At 43.6% G+C, this 27,370-nt stretch overlaps 1 protein-coding gene across 1 annotated transcript in view; it reads right to left on the bottom strand.

Moving 5' to 3' along the window:
* Positions 1 to 19,183: 19,183 nt before the first annotated feature.
* Positions 19,184 to 27,370, bottom strand: part of LOC134349959 (testis-specific gene 10 protein-like) — a 104,222-nt gene continuing 96,035 nt past the window's right edge. The window contains 1 exon segment of the mRNA XM_063054913.1: positions 19,184 to 19,971. Within this exon segment, the coding sequence (XP_062910983.1) occupies positions 19,947 to 19,971 (25 nt within the window). The 3' untranslated portion in view covers positions 19,184 to 19,946.

Here is a 27,370-nt window from a genome sequence, read left to right as displayed (position 1 = left end):
GATTCAGTTTTCTGGATCATTGGGACCTCTTTTGGGACAGGCGTGACCTGTAGTAAAAGGACGGGTTACACTTGAATCCAAGGGGGATCAGTATCCTGGCAGGGAGGTTTGTTAAAGCTACTGGGGAGAGTTTTAACTAGAATTGCTGGGGGGTGGGAACCAAACTGAAGAGACAGAGAAATGGGCGGTTGGCTCACAAATCAAGAAATCTTGTTGACAGTGTAAGGGCGGGGGGATAGGCAGGTGATAGAGAAGGGATATGCTTAGACTGATGGTTTGAAATGTGTCTCTTTTAATGCAAGAAGCATCGTGAACAAGGTGGGTGAGTTTAGAGCCTGGATCAGTACTTGTAGCTATGATGTTGTGGCCATTACAGAGAGTTAGATGGTTTAGGGGCAGAAATAGCTACTTAGTGCGCCAGGCTTTAGATGTTTCAGAAAGGACAGGGAGGGTGGGAAAAGAGGTGGGGGCATGGCACTGCTGATCAGAGATAGTGTCACGGCTGCAGAAAAGGAGGAAGTCATGGAGGAACTATCGACTGAGTCTCTGTGGGTGGAAGTTAGGAATAGCAAGGGTCAATAACTCTACTGGGTGTTTTTTATAGACCACCTAATAGTAACAGTGACATCGAGGAGCAGATAGGGTGGCAGATTCTGGAAAGGTGCAACAATAACAGGGTTGTCGTGGTGGGAGATTTTAATTTCCCCAATATCGATTGGCATCTTCCTAGATCAAGGGGATTAAATGGGGTGGAGTTTGTTAGGTGTGTTCAGGAAGGTTTCTTGCCATAATATGTAGATAAGCTGACAAGAAGAGAGGCTATACTTGATCTGGTACTGGGAAATGTATCTGGTCAGGTGTCAGGTCTCTCAGTGGGAGAGCATTTTGGAGATAGTGATCATAATTCTACCTCCTTTACCACAGCATTGGAGAGGGATAGGAGCAGACAAGTTAGAAAAGCGTTTAATTGGAGTAAGGGGAAATATGATGCTATCAGGCAGGAACTTGGAAGTATCAATTGGAAACAGACGTTCTCAGGGAAGTGTTCAGCAGAAATGTGGCAAATGTTCAGGGGATATTTGCATGACTTTCTGCATAGGTACGTTCCAAAGAGACAGGGAAAGGATGGTAGGGTACAGGAACCGTGGTGTACAAAGGCTGTTGAAAATCTAGTCAAAAAGAAAAGCTTACGAAAGGTTCAAAAAACTACGTAGGTAATGATAGAGATCTAGAAGATTATAAGGCTGGCAGGAAGGAGCTTAAGAATGAAATTAGGAGAGCCAGAAGGGGCCATGAGAAGGCCTTGCTGAACAGGATTAAGGAAAACCCCAAGGCATTCCACAAGTATGTGAAGAGCAAGAGAACAAGATGTGAGAGAATAGGACAAATCAAGTGTGATAGTGAAAAAGTGTGTATAGAACCAAAGGAGACAGCGAAGGTACTTAATGAATACTCTGCTTCAGTATTCACTACAGAAAAGAACCTTGGCGATTGTAGGGATGACTTACAGCGGACTGAAAAGCTTGAGCATATAGACGTTAAGAAAGAGGACGTGCTGGAGCTTTTGGAAAGCATCAAGTTGGATAAGTCACTAGAACCAGACAAGATGTAGCCCAGGCTACTGTGGGAGCCAAGGGAATGAGATTGCTGATCCTTTGGCAATGATCATTACATCATTGGTGGGGAGGGAGAGGTTCCAGAGGATTGGAGGGTTGCAGATGTTATTCAAGAAAGAGAATAGAGATAGCCCAGGAAATTATAGACCAGTGAGTCTTACTTCAGTGGTTGGTCATTTGATGGAAAAGATCCTGAGAGGCAGGATTTATGAACATTTGGAGAGGCGTAATAGGATTAGGAATAGTTAGCATAGATTTGTCAAAGGTAGGTCGTGCCTTACGAGCCTATTTGAATTTTTTGAGGATGTGACTAAACACATTGATGAAGGTAGAGCCATAGATGTAGTGTATATGGATTTCAGCAAGGCATTTGAAAAGGTACCCCATATAAGGCTTATTGAGAAAGTAAGGAGGCATGGGATCCAAGGGGATCCTGCTTCGTGGATCCAGAATTGGCTTGCCCACAGAAGACAAAGAGAGGTTGTGGATGTGTCATATTCTGCATGGAGTTTGGTGACCAGTGGTGTGCCTCAGGGATCTGTTCTGGAACCTCTTCTCTTCATGATTTTTATAACTGACCTGGATGAGGAAATGGAGGAATGTGTTAGTAAATTTGTTCATGACACAAAGGTTGGGGGTGTTGTGGATAGTGTGGAGGGCTGCCAGAGGTTACAGCAGGACATCGATAGGATGGAAAACTGGGCTGAGAAGTGGCAGATGGAGTTCAACCCAGATAAGTGTGAGGTGGTTCATTTTGGTAGGTCAAATATGATGGCAGAATATAGTATTAATGGTAAGACTCTTGGCAATGTGGAGGATCAGAGCGATCTTGGGGTCCAAGTCCATAGGACACTGAAAGCTGCTGTGCAGGTTGACTGTGTAGTTAAGAAGGCATATGGTGCATTGGCCTTCATCACCCGTGGGATTGAGTTTAAGAGCCGAGAGGTAATGTTGCAGCTTGGTCAGATCCCACTTGGAGTACTGTGCTTAGTTCTGGTCACCTCATTACAGGAAGGATGTGGAAACTATAGAAAGGATGCAGAGGAGACTTACAAGGATGTTGGCTGGATTGGTGAGCATGCCCTATGAGAATAGGTTGAGTGAACTCAGCCTTTTCTCCTTGGAGCGACGGAGGATGAGAGGTGACCTGATAGAGGTGCATAAGATGATGAGAGGCATTGATTGTGTGGATAGTCAGAGGCTTTTTCCCAGGGCTGAAATGACCAACATGAGAGGGCACAGTTTTAAGATGCTTGGAAGCAGGTACAGAGGAGATGTCGGGGGTAAGTTTTTTTACGCAGAGAGTGGTGAGTGCATGGAATGGGCTGCCAGCAACGGTGGTGGAGGCAGATACAATAGGGCGTTTTATTAGACTACTGGATATGTACATGGAGCTTAGAAAAATAGAGGGCTATGGGTAACCCTCGGTAATTTCTAAAGCAAGTACATGTTCGGCACAGCATTGTGGGGTGAAGGGCCTGTATTGGGCTGTAGGTTTTCTATGTTTCTATATTTATCTATCTACTTCTGTCCCCAAGCATTTTGGATAAGGGATGCTCAACATGTAGTAATTTTTATGGCTTGCATTGCCATAAAACAACAAATTTCATGACATACGTCACTGATAATAAGGTGACTCTGATTCAAACTCTCCCACAGGACAAAGGCAACAAGAGCACTGCCACCTGCAGGGCTCCCTACATGGGATCCCACAGAGTCACATTTGACCCTGAAGCTTGAAAAGTGTTCAGCTGAGGGTGAAGTCTAATTTGCTAGCGTCGCCTGCCTGATTTGGAAATATTATAAGACCATAAGTTATAGGAGCAGAATTAGGCCACTAAAGTCTGCTCTGCCGTTTCATCATGGCTGAACCAATTTTCCTCTCGGCCCCAATCTCCTGCCTTCTCCCCGCATCCCTAATGCCCTGAACAATCAAGAATCTATCAATCACTCTCTTAACTGTACATAAAGACTTGGCCTCCACAGCTGCCCGTGACAACAAATTCCACAGATTCACCACTCTCTGGCAAAAGAAACTCCTCCTTATCCCCGTTCTAAATGGATGCTCCTCTATTCTGAGGGTATGTCCTCTGGTGTTGGACTCTCCCATCATTGGAAACAACCTCTCCACATCCACTCTATCAATGCCTTTCTCCATTCAATAGGTTTCAATGAGGTCACCCCCCATTCTTTTGAATCCTGGTGAATACAGGCCCAGAGCCATCAGACGCTCTTCATGTGACAAGCTGTTCAATCCTGGAATTGTTTTTGTGAACCTCCTTTGAACCTTCTCCAGTTTCAGTACATCCTTTCTAAGATAAGGGGCCTAAAACTGCTCACAATACTCCAAGTGAGGCCTCACCAGTGCTTTATAAAGTCTCAACATTACATCCTTGCTTTTATATTCCAGTCCTCTTGAAAAGAATGCTAACAGTGCACTTGCCTTCCTCAACACAGACTCAACCTGAGATTTCTGTATTTACTCTGCATCTAGAAAATAGTCACCCTTTTATTTCTTCTACCAAAGTGCATGACCATACATTTCCTGACACTGTATTCTATCTGCATATCTTTGCCCATGCTCCTAATCTAAGTTCTTCTGTAGCCTCTCTACTTCCTCAAAACTACCTGCCCTTCCACATATCTTCATATCATCTGCAATTTTGCAACAAAGGCATCAATTCCATCATCCAAATCATTGACACAATGTAAAAAGAATCGATCCCAACACATACCCCTTTGGAACACTCGACATCACCAGCAGCCAATCAGAAAAGGCTATTTTTATTTGCCTCCTGACAATCAGCCACCGCTTTATCCATGCTACAATCAATCCTGTAATACCATGTGTTCATAGCTTGTTAAGCAGCCTCACATGAGGCTCATTGTCAAAGGCCTTCTGAAAATCCAAGTACACAACATCAATCAATTCATCTCTGTCTATCCTGCTTGATATTTCTTCAAATAATTCCAGCAGATTTGTCAGGCAAAATTTTCCCTTGAGGAAACCATGCTGGCTATGGCCTATTTTATCATGTGCCTCCAAGTACCCTGATGAGACCTTATCCTTAATAATTGACTCCAACACCATTCCAACCACTGAGGTCAGACTAATTGGCCTATAGTTTCCTTTCTTCTGTCTCTCGCCCTTCTTGAAAAGTGGAGTGATATTTGCAATTTTCCAATTCTCCAGAGCCATAACAGAATCTAGTGGTTCTTTGAAGATCTTTACTAATGCTTCCACAATCTCTTCAGCCATCTCGTTCAGAACCCTGGAGTGTACACCATCTGGTGCAGGTGACTTATCTACTTTCAGATCTTCCAGTTTCCCAAGAACCTTAGACCATAAGACCATAAGACAAAGGAGCAGAAGTCAGCCATTCGGCCCATCGAGTTTGCTCCGCCATTTTACCATGAGCTGATCCATTCTCCCATTTAGTCCCACTCCCCCGCCTTCTCACCATAACCTTTGATGCCCTGGCTACTCAGTTATCTATCAATCTCTGCCTTAAATACACCCAATGACTTGGCCTCCACTGCTGCCCATGGCAACAAATTCCGTAGATTCACCACCCTCTGACTAAAAAAATTTCTTTGCATTTCTGTTCTGAATGGGCGCCCTTCAATCCTTAAGTCATGTCCTCTCGTACTAGACTCCCCCATCATGGGAAACAACTTTGCCACATCCACTCTGTCCATGCCTTTCAACATTTGAAATGTTTCTACGAGGTCTCCCCTCGTTCTTCTAAACTCCAAGGAATATAGTCCAAAAGCGGACAAACGTCCCTCATATGTTAACTCTCTCATTCCCGGAATCATTCTCGTGAATCTTCTCTGTACCCTCTCCAACGTCAGCACATCCTTTCTTAAATAAGGAGACCAAAACTGCCCACAGTACTCCAAGTGAGGTCTCACCAGCGCCTTATAGAGCCTCAACATCAAATCCCTGCTCCTATACTCTATTCCTCTTGAAATGAATGCCAACATTGCATTCGCCTTCTTCACCACCGACTCAACCTGGAGGTTAACCTTAAGGGTATCCTGTACGAGGACTCCCAAGTCCTCTTGCATCTCAGAACTTTGAGTTCTTTCCCATTTAAATAATAGTCTGCACGTTTATTTCTTCTGCCAAAGTGCATAACCATACACTTTCCAACATTGTATTTCATTTGCCACTTCTTTGCCCATTCTTCCAATCTATCCAAGTCTCTCTGCAGACTCTCTGTTTCCTCAGCACTACTGGTCCCTCCACCTATCTTCGTATCATCAGCAAACTCAGCCACAAAGCCATCTATTCGATAATCCAAATCGTTCATGTACAATGTAAAAAGAAGTGGCCCCAACACGGACCCCTGTGGAACACCACTTCTGTCTAGTTATGGTAACTTCACACACTTCATGATCCCTGACACCTGGAACTTCCACCGTACTACTGGTGTCTTCCACAGTGAAGACTAATGCAAAATTCTTCTTCAGTTCATCTGCCATTTCATTGTTCCCCATTCCTACCTCTCCATCATCATTTTCCAGTGGGCCAATATCCACGCTCGCCTCTCTTTTACACTTTACATATCTGAAGAAACTTTTGGTATCCTCTTTAATATTACTGGCTAGCTTACTTTTGTATTCCATCTTTACCATTTTAATGACTTTTAAGTTGCCTTCTGTTGGTTTTTAAAAGCATCCCAATCCTCTAATTTTCCACTAATTTTTGCTCTATTATTTACCCTCTCTTTGGCTTCTATGTTCTGTTTCTCAGATTTCAGGGTGAAGTGTGCAGTGATCACTTTCCCCTAAGGGTTCTTTTACTTTAAGCTCTCTAATCAATTCTGGTTCATTGCACAACACCCAATCCAGTATAGCTGATCCCCTAGAGGGCTTAACCATGAGCTGCTCTAAAAAGCCAACTCATAGGCACTCTGGAAACATCACCCCCTGGAATCCCGCACCAAATTGATTTTCCCGATCTACCTGTGCATTGAAATCCCCCAAGACTATTGTAGCATTGCCCCTTTGGCATGTATTTTCTATCTCCTGTTGTAATTTATAGACCAAATCCTTACTACTGTTTGGGGGTCTGTATACAACTTCGTCCAGGGTCTTTTTACCCTTGCGGTTCCTTAGCTCTATCCACAATGACTCAATAGCTTCCAACCCTATGTCACCTTTTTCTAATGACTTGATTTAATTTTTTACCAATAGAGCAATGCTGCCTACTCTGCCTTCCTGTCTGTCTTTTCGATACAATGTGTATCCTTGGACATTAAGCTCCCAGCTGTAATCTTCTTTCAGCCATGATTCAGTGATGCCTACAACACACATGTCAATCTGCAACTGTGCTGCACGTTCGTCTACCTTTTTCCATATACTGTGTGCTTTAAAATCTAACACCTTCAATTCTGTATTCACGCTCTTTGTCTGCCTTTTTATGTTGCAACTCATCCTGTCAACTGCAATTTTACTGTATCTCAGCTGTCATTGCCGGGTTTAAGTCTTGGAGCTCCTTGCCCAACAGCACTGTGGAAGAACCTTCACCAAAAAGATTGCAACAGTTCAGATAGTTCCGCATTGTCTTCAGAAGGGCAACAATTGCTGGCCTTTTGTCCCAAAATGAATATATTTTTAAAAGGGCTTTTAGATTCAATATTGCTATGGGATTTACATCAGTTAACATTATTGTGTTACCATTGACTGCTCTGATCATCTTCGCCCTAACAATTAACATTTAAAACAAGCCAGTTCAGTTGTTTAAAATAAACAGGTGACTGCTTCCGTTAGGTAGTGGAAAGTCCTTAAATAACTCGAAAGTTATTACTTACCTTGTTGTTTATCAAACTTCTGCCGTCGGAGCATAAGATGGAAAGATTAATAAGAGCAAGCCCAATGGAATACACAATATAAAATGGGACTTCCAATCTACCCTGTCCTACAGTGTTAACATCGGTGGTTTTCCCCACACAGAAAGATCCCTTCCTGTCTATGGTGTTAGAGAGAGATGTTCATTACCAGGTTTTTTCAACAGGGATTTCTATGAAAAAAAATCAGCAACAAGTGTCATTGGTGTAGAGTGAATCTGTTCTTTTTCCAATGTACTAGTGGCTAGAAAATTAAATATGTAAACAATCAAACAGAAAGGACCTTATATATAATATACCCCCAATGGCCACTTTATTCGGTACCTTGTTCTTAATCAAGTGGCCAGTGAAGGTATGTTCATGGTCTTCTGCTGCTGAAGCCCATCCATTTCAAGGTTTGATGTGTTGTGTATTCAGAGATGCTCTTCTGCACACCACTGTTGTAACACGTGGTTATTTGACTTACTGTCATCCAGCGGTGAAATAATCACCGATAAAAGCAAGCAGATGGAACGCTGGGTAGAACACTACTCGGAGCTCTACTCGAGGGAAAATGTTGTTGTTAGCTCAGCCATCGATTGTCTACCAGTCATGGATGAACTCGACTCTGAACCAACCATTGAGGACCTCAGCAAGGCAATTGACAGTCTGGCCCCAGGGAAAGCTCCTGGCAATGATGGGATTCCTCCAGACCTGATCAAACACTGAAAGAGCTCACTCCTCCAACCTTTACATGAGGTCCTCCGTCAGTGCTGGAAGGAAGGAGCCATACCACAGGATATACGTGATTCCAAAATCGTCACTTTGTACAAGAACAAGGGTGAGAGGAGCGACTGCAACAACTACATGGGTATCTCCCTTGGCAAAGTCTTTGCTCGTGTAGCTCTGGCAGAGCCTGCCGTTCCAGGATCGGTCTCAATAGCCACAGTCGATGCTGCTCGACAAACCAGTGACTACCAGAGGCGCAGTACCCATGGTCGACCACGACCGACAGAAGCTACACACACACACACACCCTCCTGTCAGCTTGAACCAGTCTGGCCATTGTCCTCTGAACTATCTCATTAACAAGGCATTTTTGCCCACAGAACTACTGTTCATTGGATTTTTTTTTTGTTTTTCACACCATTCCCTGTAAACTCTAGAGATTGTTGTTTATGAAACTCTTTAGAGATCAGCAGTTTCTGAGATACTCAAACCACCCCATCTGGCACCAACAATCATTCCATGGTCAAAGTCACTTAGATCAAGTTTCTTCCCCATTCTGATGTTTGGTCTGAACAACAACTGAATCTTCTGACCATGTATGCATGCTTTTATGCATTAAGTTGCTGCCACATGATTGGCTGATTAGATATTTGCATTAGCAATCTGGTGTACCTAATAAAGTGGCCACTGAGTGCAGATTTGGCTCTGGTTGCTTTGCCGATAAAGTGGAGACAGGGATTAAGATTCTTTATACCCAGGGTTCCAGAAGGCAATATTAGGTCCTTTGTAAAGTGAAAGAAAGGAGACCACTATTGGGGTAGAATTCAAGCTTCACCACTTTTCTAGCAAGGTTTGGTACTGAATATTCCAATACCAGAAATATCATTCATGAAACCTTTTCCAATATGCATTACCCCTCCTTTAGAGAGTTATAGAAAACTACAGCACTGAAACAGGCTCTTCGGCGCATCTACATTATGCTGACCTATTAATCTGCCTAGTCCTATCGACCTGCACCTAGACCATATCCCTTCTATCCATGTACTTTTTTTTAGATAATGACACATGTAGTCCTCTTTTATTGTCATTTAGTAATGCATGCATTAAGAAATGATACAATATTTCTTCCGGTGTGATATCACAAAACACAGGACAGACCAAGACTGAAAAAACTGACAAAACCACATAATTATAACATATAGTTACAACAGTGCAACAATACCATAACTTGATGAAGAAGTCCACGAGCACAGTAAAAGTTCAAAGTCTCTCAAATGTCCCACATCTCACGCAGACGGGAGAAGGAAGAAAAACTCTCCCTGCCATGCCGACCACAATCCGACTCTGAGTCATCTGAAAACTTTGAGCTCTGATCAGCTCTCCAACACCAAGTACTGAGCGCCATCTCTGTCTGAACGATTCGACCTCAACCTCGGTCGCCAACAGCAGGCAAAGCCGGGGATTTTGAGGCCTACCCTCCGAAAGATTCCCGACCATGCAGTAATGACAGTAGCAAATGAGCGTTTCAGAAATTTCTTCAGATGTTCCTCTGTGCTTTCACGTCCATTCTCCACATTTCTCTTAAATGTTGAAATCGAACCCAAACTTACAGTAAATGTTAAAATCAAAATCAAACTTTATGAAGAAATCTCAACTATTCTAACTGTATGAGGGTCTCCATTTCTATATACGCCATTCCTGGGATAGTTGACTACCAATGTTAACTTTGTATCAATGGGTACAAAGGGTTTTTCTGCTTGATTCTATAGTCTTAATGAAGAGTCTTGGATTTCCAGCATCTGAGAATCTCTCATGTTTCTATTTATCAGTGGGCTTTGATTGGGCATTTACATAGCCTAAAATTGTACATAGAACTCCCAAAGGTTTCTCTCAATAATGCAATGACAGCTTTCATTGCAGAAAAACATTTTACTTTCCATGCAAAGATCAAACCATGTTAGTACACCAGCATTTGTGTAAAATGCTACACAAATAAATTACTTGTTGGCCATTTGGTAGGGGGCATACTCAGACTGCTGGTTTCCTAACATCAATTTATCTAACTTCTGGTAATTTCTACCCAGCCCCCCCCCCCGCCACTTCCCTCTTTTTCCCTTCAACCTTCTGACCCCTTCTCTTTTCCTCACCTACCCAACACCTCCATCTGGCTCCTCCCCTCCTTCCCTTTCTTACATTTTCCACCATCCTTTCCTATTAGTTTCCTTCTTCTTCAACCCTTTACCTCTTTTACCTATCCCATCCCAGCTCCTCACTTCATCGTCCCTCTGCCACCCAACTTTCCTCTCAACTGGCTTCATCTATCACCTGCCAGCTTGTACTCCTTCCCCTCCCCAACCTTCTTACTTTGACTACTGCCCCTTCCCTTAGTCCTGATGAAGGGTGACAGCCCGAAATATATGTCTATTCCCCTCCACAGATGCTGCCCTGACATGCTGAATTCCTCCGGCATTGTGTGTGTGTGTGTGTGTGTCGTGTAGCTGGTTACCTTCTCCCTCACCTCCATTCACGGCTCCAAACAGTCCTTCCAGGTGAGGCAACACTTCACCTGTGAATCTGCTGGGGTTGTCTATTGTGTCCGGTGCTCCCGATGCGGTCTCCTTCACACTGGTGTGACCCGTCGTAAATTGTGGGACTGCTTTGTGGCGCACCTCCGCTCCATTCGCCAAAAGCAGAACTGCCCGGCGGCCAAATGTTTTAATTCCAACTCTCACTTCCATTCCAACGTGTCGGTCCATGGGCTCCTCTTGTGCCATGATAAGGCCATCCTCAGGGTGGAGAAGGAACACCTTATTCCATCTGGGTAACATCCAACCTGATGGCATGAATATCGATTTCTCCTTCCGGTAAAAAAAAATTACCATCCCCTCTCCCCTTTCCATCTGTTCCTCACTCTGGCCTCTTACATCTTCTCATCTGCCTATCACCTCCCCTGGGTCCCCTCGTCCTTCCCTTTCTCCTATGATTCAGTTTCCTCTCCTGTCAGATTCATTCCTCTCCAGTCCTTTACTTACCTGGCTTCACCTATCATTATCTAGCTATCCTCCATCCCCTCCCTCTACCGTTCTAGTCCTGAAGAAAGGATTGACCTGAAACATTGACTGTTTATTCATCTCCATAGATGCTGCCTGGCCTGCTGAGTTCCTTCAGCATGTTGTGTGTGTTGCTTTTGATTTCCAGCATCTGCGGAATTTCTCATGTTTATTACAAAAGTTGTTAACATTTAAGCTCCTGGCTACACTGGGTATTTTATTTCATTTCTATTGTGATCATTCTCTTCCAGATTACCCTGAAACTCACTGGGGCTCCTGCTCCCACCCTCCCCTGAAACTTACCAGGGCCACAATTCCCAACTACCCTGAAACTCACCAGGATCACTGTTCCCACCTGCTCTGAAACTCACTAGTAGCTGCTGCACCCACATATCTTCAAAATTCACCAGGGCCCCCATTCCCACATTCCCTGAATTCTCTCCTGGACAACCATTCCTACTCACCCTTTAAATTTTAGACACAAGAGGTACTGCAGATGCTGGAAACCTAGAGCAATACACACAACGTGCTGGAGGAGCTCAGCAGGTCAGGCAGCAACTATGGATGAGAGTAAACAGTCGATGTCTCATCAGGACTCCGCCCGAAACATCGACTGTTTATTACCATCCATAGATGCTGCCTGGCCTGCTGAGCTCCTCCAGCATATTGTGTGTATTACCCTTTAAATTTAACAGGTTCACTGAAAAAGTAATACTGTACAACATCTAAAATATGGTGAATTTTAGAGCGTGTGGGATTATTAACTGGAATAATATCCGGTACTCCAGAAAATCTTTTGTCCACACCAAAATCCCGAGGATTTTAGATTACTAGAGTTATACTTGCATATCCACGGGAAACTGGTTGGAAAAGTTACTTATAGATACCAGGTGACTTGCAAAGGAAGTCTAGAGTAAATAGAGAAGATGCTGGAAGTAAAGCATACAGCTTTGGCAGAGTTCCAGGTGGAGCGGGGGTGGGGGGAACATCGACTCAGACCACGAGAGGCCTGTGTAAGCTGCAGATTGGAAGTCTGCATGAGACACCACTCCTCGCACAGACACTAGAGCAATGTGTGGTTAAGTGCCTTGCTCCAGGACACAAACACGCTGCCACAGTTGAGGCTTGAACCAGCGACCTTGAGACACTAGACGAACGCCTTAACCACTAGGCCACGTGCCCAACAGGTGGAAGAGAGCGATAACAATAGAAATGAAATAAAATATCCAGTGTAGCCGGGAGCTTAAATTTTAACAACTTTTGTAATAAACAGCTACACAACACACACAAAGATACTGGAGGAATTCAGCAAGACAGGCAGCATCTGTAGAGGGAATAAACATTTGATATTTCAGGGCTGAGACCCTTCATCAGGGCTGGAAAGGAAGGGTGCAGAGACCAAAATAAGAGGGTAGAGAGAGAGGAAGAAGTACGAGCTGGCAGGTGAAAGGTGAAGGGGAAGGTGAGCGAGGGATGAAGTGAGAAGCTGAGAGGGGGTAGGTGGAAGGGGTAAAGAGCTGAAGAAGAAGGAATCTAATGGTAATGGACAGTGGACCATGGAAGAGAGGGAGGTGACAGGTAAGTGAGAAGGGTGAGAGACTAACCAGAATGATGATTTGAAAAAGAAGAAAGGGGGAGAAATAACCAAAAGATAGAGAAATTCATGTTAGAGAAACAGCTGTTGGAGCATGTTCCCTACCGAGTGGTCAACAGGTATTTTACTTGTGTAGCATTGTACACAAATGCTGGTATACTGACGTGTGTTGATGTTTGCATGGAAAGTAAAGCGTTGTTCTGTAATGAAAAGTGTCAAGTCGCATTATTGTCGGAATTCTAACCAAAATTTTAGGCTGTGTAAATGCCCAAAGTCGGTCGCTGAGCAAAAATATAAGAGATTCTGCAGATGTTGGAAATCCAGAGTAGCATAAACAAATGCTGGAGGAACTCAGCAGGTCAGGCAGCATCCACAGAAAAGAAAAAGAGTCAACATTATGGGCTGACACACTTCACTGGGACTCAAGAATCAAGCGTAAAAATATTATGGACCCAATGATACAAAGTTTACCTTGGTAGTCAAATGTCCCAGGAATGGCATGTGCAACATCGGAGACCCTCATACAACTATGGTAGTTGAGATTTCTTCTTAAAGGTCTGTCTGAGTCTAAGGCCTCCATCAGTCAGTGTTGACCTTGGATATTGCGTCCTAGCTGTCTAGATTGCACAAACCTGGGCAGTACAATATGGAGAGCAAGCTGTTGCCCACATAGCAAGCCCCCCCTCTCCACACATCTGATGAACCCAAAAGAACAGCAGAGACCAACAGAGTTTGGTACCAGCGGGGTCACGGGAGTTGCCAGTCAGCATTGAACTCAATGTAAGGCTGTTTAGGGACTCTGGCTCTGGATTTTTCCGTCAGGGTTTACTTCCGAAGCATTCCCCATGAACGGGCACAGCTTAAAAGGCAGCAGAGGTTTGAGATTAGTTTTTCTTCTCCTAAATAAGCTAGATGAGCTGCCAACCACGGCTGATGCACATCTGCCCAAAGCAACTGGTTTTAAGGCACCAGTAACCCACCTTTGCCCCTTCTCCTGTCGGTAGAAACGGTTCTGCAGCGCTTAGTAGCTAAGCCACAGGTAAAGGCCAGAAGCTGGACTTAGTTGTCAGAGGGTATTTAGAAACAGAAACATAGAAAACCAACAGCACAATACAGGCCCTTCGGCCCACAAAGTTGTGCCAAACATGTCCCTACCGTAGAAATATACTAGGCTTACCCATAGCCCTCTATTTTTCTAAGCTCCGTGTACCTATCCAAAAGTCTCTTAAAAGACCCTGTCATCTCTGCCTCCACCACCATTGCCGGCAGCCCTTTCCACGCACTCACCACTCTCTGAGTAAAAAACTTACCCCTGACATCTCCTCTGTACCTACTCCCCAGCACCTTAAACCTGTGTCCTCTTGTAGCAACCATTTCAGCCCTGGGAAAAAGCCTCTGACTATCCACACGATCAATGCCTCTCATCATCTTATACACCTCTATCAGGTCACCTCTCATTCTCCGTCGCTCCAAGGAGAAAAGGCTGAGTTCACTCAACCTGCTTTCATAAGGCATGCTACCCAACCCAGGCAACATCCTTGTAAATCTCCTCTGCACCCTTTCTTATGGCTTCCACATCCTATCTACATGCTCAAGCTTTTCAGTCTGCTGCAAGTCATCACTACAATCACCAAGATCCTTTTCCATAGTGAATACTGAAGTAAAGTATTCATTAAGTACCTCTGCTATTTCTCCGGTTCCATACACACTTTCCCACTGTCACACTTGCTCTTCACATACTTGTAGAATGCCTTTGGGTTCTTTCACATCTGAAGTGCACACCATTGGGAGCATTTAATAGGTAGAGGGAGCTCGTCCCCATTACCAGCCCAGGCTATAAAGGTAGGGTAACGGTTATCAGGGCAAGTTGCAGTGAATGATATTCATAGCTTGAGGTGTTCAGTTTTGAAACTTGCTAGAAAAATGGTGAAGCTAGACTTCTACCTCATCAGTGGCCTCCTCCCTTTCACTCTTCAAAGGACCTAATATTGTCTTTAAAAGCCCTAGCAATAAAGAATCTCTTTCCCTGTCTCCACTTCAGTTGGCAGAGCAACCGGAGCCATATCTATGTGCCACGAGTAACCTCTAACATATTATATATATCCTTGTTTTGGATTCCCACAGCAAAGAAAATTGTTCAACATCTACCCATAGTGCAGGCAGTTACAATGCTAACTGCATAGAGAGAAAATTGGCCCAGGTCAATAGCGCTGAAATTGAACCCTGGTCACTGATACTGTAAAGCGTTGTGCTACACTACCGCACCATGGATAGGTACATGGATGGTGGGGTATGGAAGGCTACGTTCCTTGTGCAGGACGATAGGACTAGGCAGATTAATAGTTTGGCATAGACTAGACAGGCCGAAGGACCTATTTCTGTGTTGTAATGTTCTATGGCTCAATAAGAAGTTCAACTTAAACTTAATACTGGTACAATGGAAAACTTGCTTGCAACATACAGAGACTATAAATTATACAAGAGTGAAGATGGAAAGAGAGAGAAAGAGCATACAGATAAGATGAAGGGTCTCAACTTGAAACATCAGCCATTCACTAAGCTCCAGAGATGCTCACTGATCTTCTGAGTTCCTCCAGCATCTTGTGCATTGCTCTCGATTCCAACATCTGCAGAGTCTTGAGTCTCGAGTCTATTTTTGGGCATTCTCATGGAACGTTTAAGCTGCCTGTATTCCTGAAACGTATGAATATGGATCTTGAGCAAAAACTGTTTGTCTAGCGTAACCTTGGACAAATTTGTAATGTTATATGTGGGAATGTATAATAATTAACTTCACCATATTTTAGCAAGCATCTTCGAAGGACCTTCCCTTATAGCATCAGAACTGGTCACTGAGGAAAACCACCACAACAATTAATCCCTTGTAAGCAATATAATTAAAAGAAATGTGAAACCATGGACTACTTCAACATATTAATCTGTGGAGCTCATTGTTTTTCCGTTAATATTTTTTGATATAAACTATAGTAAACTTGAGGACTTCTGAAACTGAGCTACACCGATCTAATTGCAGCAGAATTATATGTCTGTAAGTGAGGGTTGCCATTGTATTCTACACTTTTTTTCCATATCAAGTCTAGAGGATCAAATTGCTTTCTTCAAGCATGAAAAAAAGTATTTGACAAAGTTACTTTTGCTGCATGCGAGGTAATGCAGTTTGTAAATCAAATGCAGGTAACCTTAACTATGCTGTTTCACAATAGTCGAATGAGAAATTTTGTACGTCACCAGTGACTTCTAACAGCATAGAACATTACACATGTATTGTGTAATACGCATAACACTGTGGCCCTTCGGCCCACAGTATTGTTCCAAATTTTCAATTTATTCTAAAATCAATCTAACCCTTCCCTCCTACAAAACCCTCCATTTTTATTGTCTCCTAGTTCAGTATTTCCACAGCAAAGGAAATTATTTCTTAATATCTATCCCAACAAATCCCTTTGTCATTTTAAACACTTTGCATTGATTATCATTCAGCCTCACAAGTGTTGGGGGAAAGAAGCCAAATTTATATGCTAAAGTAAATTAGATTAGATTATGAGAACAAGCAGTCCGCTTTTATTGTCATTTAGTAATGCATGCATTAAGAAATGATACAATATTCCTCCGGTGTGATATCACAGAAACACAGGACAGACCAAGACTGAAAAACTAACAAAACCACATAATTATAACATAGCTACAACAGTGCAACAATACCATAACTTGATGAAGAACAATCCATGGCACAGTAAAAAAAGTTCAAAGTCTCTCGAAAGTCCCACATCTCACGCAGACGGGAGAAGGAAGAAAACTCTTCCTGCCATGCCGGACCACAGTCCGACTCTGAGTCGTCTGAAAACTTCGAGCTCTGATCAGCCCTCCGACACCGAGTACCGAGCACCATCTCTATCTGAACGCTTCGACCTCAGCCTCGGTCGCCAGCAGCAGGCAAAGCCGGGGATTTTGGGGCTTTCCCTCTGGAGATTCTCGATCGCACAGTAACAACGGCAGCGAAACCAGGCATTTCAGAATTTCTCCAGATGTTCCTCTGCTTCTCATGTCTGTCTTCATCAAATCAGAATTGTCCATGGCCCCTACTTAACAGATACAATATCATCTCACCAGAGAGCTGTGCGTGCTGCCATCTTCTCCTCCCGCCAAATTTGCAATGCATAATCGCAACTTGCAGCAAAGACTGGTTAGATAAAAATGTCCAGCATGCTATCATAATTTTGGTGTCCAGTCAGTGTGAACAACTATATCTCATTACAGTTACTTGTGAGATGAATTTTCTAAGTGGATATCACAAGTTGAATCTAACTAGCAGTAAATGAGGCTATGCCCGCATCTCTCAAAGGGACTGTGCTCTACGAAACCAGCTGGAGGTGGAAGTCATTCCTAAGCAATGGAACACTTGCTGGACGGGGCAAAATTGAGGCGGGGTGGAGGGGTGCCACGGCTCAGGTGGAAATGGAAAGCATGATATTTTTATGCCCAGGTTTCAGAAGATAGCTCTGGAACTCATGGTAAAGTAAGTGGAAGGAAACTGTTAATGGGCTCTAAGTCAAGCCAAAAGAACCCAAGATATGGAAGACATAAAAATCTGTGAGGACCAGAAAATCTCATCTCCTAGTAATTACAAGGGTAGCTTGTATGGTTCAACTCTATTCATCAAACAGCAATCTTCATCAATCACACTCAAGGCATTTGTACTCCACCACATCCCAACAAGTCCAATATTCACAGCCTTACCTCAGAACAATCACAACTAGTATATTCACCTAAAGCAAGAAGAGCATGCAGACCTATTTGCAACACGCTTTGCACAATTGGAGCTCTCTTCGGAGAGAAAGTGACACACATGTGCTTCTGACTATTGGAAGCTAATACCATGACTATTGGTTTACTGGCTCAGACAGAGTGCTATCCTCTACTGGAATGACACACACCTTCGCAACACACACAAAATGCTGGAGGAACTCAGCAGGAAAGGCAGCCTGTATAGAAAAACGTACAGTTGACGTTTCAGGCTAAGAGATGTGTTAGTGACTCTGCAGAGATTATTCAAGAACACAGAATGCTCACATCTAATTCACTACATCCCAATGGACTTCCTTAATTCAGAATTTCTTATGATTTACAAGATGCAGACCATTTTTATATATTTCTCATGCCCAACTATCCCTGAACAGAAAGGCATACAAAATAGGTCCTTTCAGAATCAAGCACAATGGGGTCACATAGAACCCAGACAAGGTGTAGATGGCAGATTCCCTCTCTAATGTTTGCATGTTAATGAACTAGATTGTATTTTATAACAATCTGTTAATCTAATGATAATTGTTTAAAAACATTCCAAATTATTACCCAACTTTAAATTCCACAGCTGTCATGGTCGGATTTGAACACAAAGCCCCTGGATTAATGAGCAAGTAACTTAACCATTATGCTGCCATCATACTAGTTTGGCGAAGGTTTATTTGTGATGCTATTAGATGGGAAAATCCATAAGGCATAGGAGTAGAATTAGGCAATTCAGCTCACAGTCTGCTCAAGACTTAATTTATGGAAATTTATAATAAATAAGATGATAAAAGATAATTGACTTGAGTAACAGGGGAGGGTGGGAACAGGGACCCTGGTGAGTTTCAGGGTAGTGTGGGAATAGTGGTCACAGTGAGTTTCAGGATAGTGTGGGGATAGTGGTCCCAGTGGGTTTCAGGGTAGTGAGGGGAAAGTGGTCCCAGTGAGTTTCAGGGTAGTGTGGGATAGTGGTCCCAGTGAGTTTCAGGGTAGTGAGGGGAAAGTGTCCTGGTGAGTTTCAGGATAGTGTGGGGACAGTGGTCCTGTGAGTTTCAGGGGAAGGTGGGAACAGAGGTTCCAGTGAATTTCAGGAGAGTGCAGAAAACCACTATGATGCAGATACTGAACATTTGTAGCAATTACTGAATAATAAGATGGTGGATTATTGTATGGTATCAGCATTTTATTGCTGTTGATGACCTTAGCAGCAGGTATTAAAAACAAACTGTTCTTTTTTGCAAGGTTACCATTTATACAATGTTTTCTATTTTCTAACAGTTCATAGACTTGTGATGATGTCATTGTATCAGCAGGCCTAGCATCTTTGCCATCATATCCGTTTCCTGGATTTCCTGGCTATCACCACCACATATTCTAACACAAAAGGAATTTTGAAATTTCTAAACTCTTATTCAGGACAGTATTTACTGCATCAAGAGAGAATTTCCAAATACTATTCAAGGTTCTCCATCTTCCACATCTCTATCTGGGCTCTCTGACTAGCAATGTAACTTGGGAATAAGTTACTAGATTGCATTGGGTCTACAACAGAAATGAGATCGACTACTTGAACTTGTTAGTATTTAACCAATTTAATAGCTTTAAGGTATATTAGGGAGCATGCCAGCTTTGCCTTTTCATTAGTTCTTCACTGTAGTCTAAAAGTAATCCCGCCACTGTAGGTGATAAAATATGCTAAAATTATGCAAAATACTTTTCTATGCTTAATAAGGTATCCCAGTGAAGAAAACAGCATCAATAAAGTTCAATTACAGACTTTGCTTTTGAACTCACATTAAGTGATAGATTATATATAGGATTAGCTGATTAATATTTACAGTTAGATTTCAAAATTAGCAATACAATTGATTGCAGTGTTTCATAAACTAGTCTATAAAGATTAACTTTTTTGTTCCATTTTATAACAGCAACAATAGAAAATTATCACAAATAATTCCTTGGTTCAATGGATTTATTGGGAATTTTGAAATGCCTGTGATCAAATTCCGTTAATGATATTCATTTATAAAGTTGACCTACAGTGCAAGACAGAGTAACGTCTGTAGTTTGCCTGATAATAACTGAAAACCTTTTTTAAAGTTGCGTCTCTTTGAACTTTCCAAATTCCGGAGAATGAAAAACAAATGCAATAGGCAAAGTAAAATTCTCTGGCATGTCAGGTGAAAGTATGAGAACTTCATTAACATGTTCAAACAAAACTGATAATACAGAGTTTAATTGTATTGAAATGAATAATTGTCTTCTTGAATTTTAATTGTTCATATGCCTTTCCGAATGATAAACCGTCACAACATCAAAACTCCTTCAAAGATGATGCCCTGGAAGGAAACAAAAATAATATGAATTTAAAATAACACAGAACTTAACTTAAAAAGTAAAAAAAAACAAACTGCAGATGATGGAAAAAGGCTGATGCATAGAAAGTGTACTTTCAAAGAAAATCAACAACATATTTTAAAGGAAAATATCACAAGATCCAACACAAAATGTTAGGGATCCAGAATGAGTGGAGCAAGAAACAGGCAATTTTTCATGTCAGTGGCCCTTCATCAAGAACGGGGAAGTGAGAAGCACGTTTTAATTTGCGGAGAAGGTTTCTGATGGAGACAATGCATGAATGACTGTGAAAGGGTAAGCTCAATGCTGTGTTGGTGATGCTGTAATTTTCAGTGCCCTCAAAGAGAAAGAAATGAGTATTTTTTAATCATGGTTGATTTCTTTGGCGAACCATAATTCGAGAAAATGAATGAGGGCAGTAGAGAGAAAAACAATACTTGCTGGAACTGGGATAGAGAATGCTTTGCAAGCTTCTCAATTCCCCCAGCACTTGAACAAACTAGGATATCTTCCTTTTCCTTTGCTCTCACCACTGCTTGTCCTCTCTGCAGGCGCCCTGTGACCCCAACTCCACTGCCTTCGATACCCACCTTATGTCCTCATGGTTCCGTACCTCTGCCTGGACCTTGTCATGACTATCCCTTGCACTTGCACTTTCCCATCATTGGAAGTGTGCCGAGCCGAGGCTTTGCCATCCTGGCATGGGTTGCCGATGATGTTTCTCAATTGCAGGGAGCTCACTGCCTCGTCGTAATGTGCACTGTATACAATCAGACTTTCCATTTGTATACTCCTTTGCATTTAATGCAAGGAAACGTGCAACAGGGATACAAATATTTGTGTAGTATGTTTTTGATGTTGCAGCACAGAGATGTGACAACTAAATAATTTGAGCCATGAACAAAACCCTACTAATTGCTTCTCAAAGATAAACTGACCTCCATTGTTGTGGAATCAACCCTTTTATACAAAACATTATAGCACAGAAACAGGCCCTTCGTCCCTTCATGTCAGTGCCGGCCATGATGTTAATCTATTTAATCCATCTGCCTACATACACTCAGTGGCCTCTTGTTTAGGTACACCTGTACACCTGTTCATAAATGCAAATACCTAATCAGCCAATCAAGTGGCAGGAACTCGATGCATAAAAGCATTCAGACATGATCAAGAGGTTCAGTTGTTGTTCAGCCCCAATATCAGAATGTGGAAGAAATGTGAACTAACTGACTGATAATGGAATGATTGTTGATGTCAGGCAGGGTGGTTTGTGTATTTCAGAAACTGCTGATCTTCTGGGATTTTCATGCCTCCTGGCAGTATCAATACCATTAAGCAAGGAGTCCATAGACCCCAGGTTGGGGGACCCTCTAGGCTCCAGAGTTTACAGAGAATAGTGTGAAAAACAAAAAAAAAATCCAGTGAGCGGCAGTTCTGTGGGCAAAAATGCCTTGTTAATGAGAGAGGTCAAAGGAGAATGGCCAGACTGGTTCAAGCTGACAGTAAGTCAACAGTAACTCAAATAGCCATGTGTTATAATTGTGGTTTGCAGAAGGGCATCTGTGAATGCACAACATGTCAAACCTTGAAGTGGATCAGCTACAGCAGCAAAAGATTATGAACATACATTGTGTCCACATTATTAAGGTACAGGAAGCACCTAATATAGTGGCCACTGAGAATATGTGCTCCATACGTTCTACCAGTCTGTTGTCGCCAGTACAATCTTCTATGCGGTGGTGTGCTGGGGCAATGACATCAACACGGATGATGCCAACAGGCTCAATAAACTGATTAGAAAGGCTGGCTCTGTTATAGGAGTCAAATTGGACAAACTGGAGGCTGTAGAGGAACAAAGGACTCTACAGAAAAACCTGGCAATTCTGGACAATGTTTCTCATCTTCTGCATGCCACCTTGGCTGAACAGAAGAGCACTTTTAGTAACAGACTAAGACAACTATGCTGCTCCCAAGAGCTATATGTGGTCATTCTTACCCTTGGCCATTAGACTCAAGAATGAGTCAACCTAAAGCAGGGAAGTGACCGCCTCCTCCTGTTAGGTTGTTTGTAGTAACTTATTTTTTATTCTTTCTACTTCTCTTCTACATTTATGTCTGTACACTTGTAAAGCTACTGTGACTCAGCAGGAGTAGAGTCTGCTGTGCGTGTGTTTTCACAGAAACATGGCTCAATGACAGAATCCCGGACGCCACCATTCAGCTGGACGCGCTCGTCTTGTTTCGAGCAGACAGAGATGCAGCTCTTTCCGGTAAGACTCGCGGTGGTGGCTTGTGTGTTTACGTCAACACGGAATGGTGCAAGAACTCTGTGCTGGTTTCCAGATACTGCTCATTGCTAGTGGAGTTTATGACTGTTAGATGCAAACCATTTTATTTACCACAGGAATTCACCACTGTCTTTATAGTGGGTGTGTACATTCCTCCCAGCGCTAATGCTAAGGAGGCGCTCTGTGAACTGTATGGGGCTATTAGCGAACTGCAGAACGCACACCTTGATGGACTGTTTATTGTCGCCGGAGATTTTAACCACGCGAACCTTAAGTCAGTGCTCCCAAATTCCATCAGTATGTGGACTTTTTAACGGGAGGGGAGAATGCGTTGGACCTTGTTTACACAAACATTCCCAACACATACTGGGCGGAGCCCCACCCCCACCTTGGTTACTCAGACCACATCTCTGTTATGCTAATCTCAGCATAAGGACTGCTCATTAGATGCTCCAGACCAGTTCTGAAGCAGGTGAAAACCTGGCCAGCAGGAGCCATCTCTGCTCTTCAAGATTGCTTTGAGCACACTGACTGGCACATGTTCAGGGAGGCTGCAACCGATGGCGACTCTACCAACTTAGAGGAGTACACGGCATCAGTGACTGGCTACATCAGCAAGTGCATTGATGATGTCTCTGTGGCCAAGACCATCACTACATGCGCTAATCAGAAGTGTCACGTTTCATCCCCAGCAGCTGCGTAACAGAGGACTCTTTGATCTACGGGCTGTTCCCGGGGACGCACACGGAGACCAACATCCAGTGCTGCTGACAGATCATCAACTCGGTGAAAGATGCTCCTTGGTCGGCCCGAAACTTGATGATCTACCAGCACATGGAGATGTTTGTGGGAGAATGCTGCCGACTAGCACATTCTCAGCTGCAGGAGTACGTGCTGAGGGACGCACTGAAACGCGGTGCGGCCACCGCAAGGGCCCGGTGGGGAAGGACCACGATATAGGTTTCTCCACCCGTGGGAGTGGGAGGGGTCGGGTGGCAGGGAGTATACCCCTCAACAATGATATGGTAAGGAGAACAACTGGAGTGCCACGTGGGTGGCCATAAGTACAGATATGTACTGACTATAATGGAAATGTATGTAAAGGATGGAAAGTTATTGAATGGTTTATTGTATATAATTTTATTTTTGAATAAAGTATATTTTGAAATTTTAAAAAATCAGAAGCCATGGATGACCACGGAGATGCGTGCGCTGCTGAGGACCCATGACTCTGCCTTCAGAGCAGGCGACAAGGCACCTCTAACAACAGCGAGGGCCAAACTATCCTGGGCCATCAGCGAGGCAAAGCGTGTACACGCCCAGCGAATCCACAGCCACTTCCAGGACATCAGTGACACGCGGCACATGTGGGAGGGCATTTAGGACATCACCAATTACAAGACAACAACACCTGCCTGTGCTGGTGATGCCTCCCTCCCAGATGCGTTGAATAACTTCTATGCTCGTTTTGAGGCGGAAAATGACGTGGCGGCGAGGAAGACCACCCCTCTTCCAAATGACCAGGTGCTGTGTCTTACCGTGGCCGCTGTGAGGAGAACCCTGTGCAGGGTCAACCCACGGAAGGCTGCTGGACCAGACAATATTCCTGGCAGAGTGCTTAGAGGATGTGCAGACCAGCTAGCTGAGATTCTCACTGACATCTTCAACATCTCCCTGATCAGCGCCGTCGTTCCTACGTGCTTCAAGGCCGCCACCATCGTCCCTGTGCCGAAGAGGTCTTCTGTGTCCTGTCTCAGCGACTACCGTCCCATTGCACTCACATCCATCGTCATGAAGTGTTTCGAGAGGCTCGTCATGAGGTACATCAAGACCTGCTGCCCCGCCCCCACTGGACCCCCAGTAGTTGGCGTACCGTCCCAACCGTTCAACAGACGACGCCATTGCCATCACCCTCCACCTGGCCCGAACCCACCTGGACAAAAAAGACATGTATGTTCAAATGCTGTTCATAGACTTCAGTTCAGCATTCAACACAATCATTCCTCAGAAACTGATTGGAAAGCTGAGCCTACTGGGCCTGAACACCTCCCTCTGCAACTGGATCCTAGACTTCCTGACTGGGAGACCTCAGTCAGTCCAGATCGGGAGCAGCATCTCCAACACCATCACACTGAGCACGGGGGCCCCCCCCCAGGGCTGTGTGCTCAGTCCACTGCTGTTCACTCTGCTGACCCACGACTGTGCTGCAACACACAGCTCGAACCACATCATCAAGTTCACCGATGACACGACCGTGGTGGGTCTCATCAGCAAGAACGATGAGTCAGCATACAGAGAGGAGGTGCAACGGCTAATGGATTGGTGCAGAGCCAACAACCTGTCTCTGAATGTGAACAAAAGAGATGGTTGTTGACTTCAGGAGGACACGGAGCGACCACTCTCCGCTGAACATCGACGCCTCCTCCGTAGGGATTGTTAAGAGCACCAAATTTCTTGGTGGTCACCTGGCGGAGAATCTCACCTGGTCCCTCAACACCAGGTCCATAGCAAAGAAAGCCCAGCAGCGTCCCTACTTTCTGCGAAGGCTGAGAAAAGTCCATCTCCCACCTCCCATCCTCATCACATTCTACAGAGGTTGTATTGAGAGCATCCTGAGCAGCTGCATCACTGCCTGGTTCGGGAATTGCACCATCTCGGATCGAAAGACCCTGCAGCAGATAGTGAGGGCAGCTGAGAAGATCATCGGGGTCCCTCTTCCCGCCATTAGAGACATTTACACCACACGCTGCATCCGTAAAGCAAACAGCATTATGAAGGACCCCATGCACCCCTCATACAAACTCTTCTCCCTCCTGCCATCTGGCAAAAGGCACCGAAGTATTCGATCTCTCACAACCAGACTCTGTAACAGTTTCTTCCCCCAAGCCATCAGACTCCTCAATACCCAGAGCCTGGACTGACACCAACCTACTGCCCTCTACTGTGTATATTGTCTTGTTTATTATTTATTGTAATGCCTGCACTGTTTTGTGCATTTTATGTACTCCTGGGTAGGTTTAGTGTAGTTTTGTGTTGTTTTTTTACGTAGTTCAGTGTAGTTTTTGTATTATTTCATGTAGCACCATGGTCCTGAAAAACATTGTCTCGTTTTTACTGTGTACCGTACCAGAAGTTATGGTCGAAATGACAATAAGAAGTGACTTGACTTGACACTGTAATTTCCTTTGGGATCAATAAAGTATCTATCTATCTCTATCTATATCTCTCCTATTCTCCCTTTGTTCAAGAGAGACGGGTTACACTTGAACTACAGGGGGACCAATTTCCTTTCAGGGAGGTTTGTTAGTGCTATTGGGGAGGCTTTAAACTAGATTTGCAGGGGGATGGGAACAAGAGTGCCAGAGCTGACAGTGTGGCTGGGGTGAAAATAAATGATGTTAGAAGTTCAAGCAAATCCGCTAATAGAAAGGTTGTGAGTGGTGGTATAAATCTTCTGAAGTGTATATATTTCAATGCTAGGAGTATTGCAGGGAAGGCGAATGAGTTGAGGGCGTGGATTGACACCTTATAGCAATTAGTGAAACTTGGCCACAGGAGGGGCAGGACTGGTAGCTTAATATTCCAGGGTTCCGATGTTTCAGATGTGATCGAGGCAGAGGAATAAAAGGTGGGGGAGTAGCATTGCTTGTTAGGGAAAATATTACAGCAGTGCTCAGGCACGACAGATTAGAGGGTTTGTCTACTGAGTCCTTATGGGTGGAGCTGAGAAACAGGAAAGGTATGGCCACACTAGTGGGATTGTATTATAGACCACCCAATAGTCAATGAGAATTGGAAGAGCAAATCTGCAGAGAGATAGCAGGCAACTGCAGGAAACATAAAGTTGTGGTGGTAGGGGATTTTAATTTTCCATATATTGATTGGGACTCCCATACTGTTAGGGTTCTAGATGGTTTAGAGTTTGTAAAATGTGTCCAGGAAAGTTTTCTAAATCAATACATAGAGGGACCAATTAGAGGGGATGCAATATTGGATCTCTTGTTAGGAAACGAGTTAGGACAAGTGACAGAAGTCTGTGTAGGGGAGCACTTTGGTTCCAGTGATCATAACACCATTAGTTTCAATTTGATCATGGACAAGGATAGATCTGGTCCTATGGTTGAGGTTCTTAACTGGAAGAAGGCCAAATTTGAAGAAATGAGAAAGGATCTAAAAAACGTGGATTGGGACAGGTTGTTCTCTGGCAAGGATGTGATCAGTAGGTGGGAAGCCTTCAAAGGAGAAATTTTGAGAGCGCAGAATTTGTATGTTCCTGTCAGGATTAAAGGCAAAGTGAATAGGAATAAGGAACCTTGGTTCTCAAGGGATATTGCAACTCTGATAAAGAAGAAGAGGGAGTTGTATGACATGTATGGGAAGCAGGGAGTAAATAAGGTGCTTGAGGAGTATAAGAAGTGCAAGAAAATACTTAAAGAAATCAGGAGGGCTAAAAGAAGACATAAGGTAGCCTTGGCAGTCAAAGTGAAGGATAATCCAAAGAGCTTTTACAGGTATATTAAGAGCAAAAGGATTGTAAGGGATAAAATTGGTCCTCTTGAAGATCAGAGTAGTCGGCAATGTGCGGAACCAAAGGAAATGGGGGAGATCTTAAATAGGTTTTATGCGTCTGTATTTACTAAGGAAACTGGCATGAAGTCTATGGAATTAGGGGAAACAAGTAGTGAGATCATGGAAACTGTACAGATCGAAAAGGAGGAGGTCCTTGCTGTCTTGAGGAAAATTAAGGTGGATAAATCCCCGGGACCTGACAGGGTGTTCCCTCGGACCTTGAAGGAGACTAGTGTTGAAATTGCAGGGGCCCTGGCAGAAATATTTAAAATGTCGCTGTCTACAGGTGAGGTGCCGGAGGATTGGAGAGTGGCTCATGTTGTTCCGTTGTTTAAAAAAGGATCGAAAAGTAATCCGGGAAATTATAGGCCGGTAAGTTTAACGTCGGTAGTAGGTAAGTTATTGGAGGGAGTACTAAGAGACAGAATCTACAAGCATTTGGATAGACAGGGACTTATTAGGGAAAGTCAACATGGCTTTGTGTGTGGTAGGTCATGTTCGACCAATCTATTGGAGTTTTTCG

Source organism: Mobula hypostoma, chromosome 7, assembly GCF_963921235.1.
Source record: "Mobula hypostoma chromosome 7, sMobHyp1.1, whole genome shotgun sequence".
NCBI lineage: Eukaryota > Metazoa > Chordata > Chondrichthyes > Myliobatiformes > Myliobatidae > Mobula > Mobula hypostoma.
This window is presented reverse-complemented; position numbering and strand designations above follow the sequence as displayed.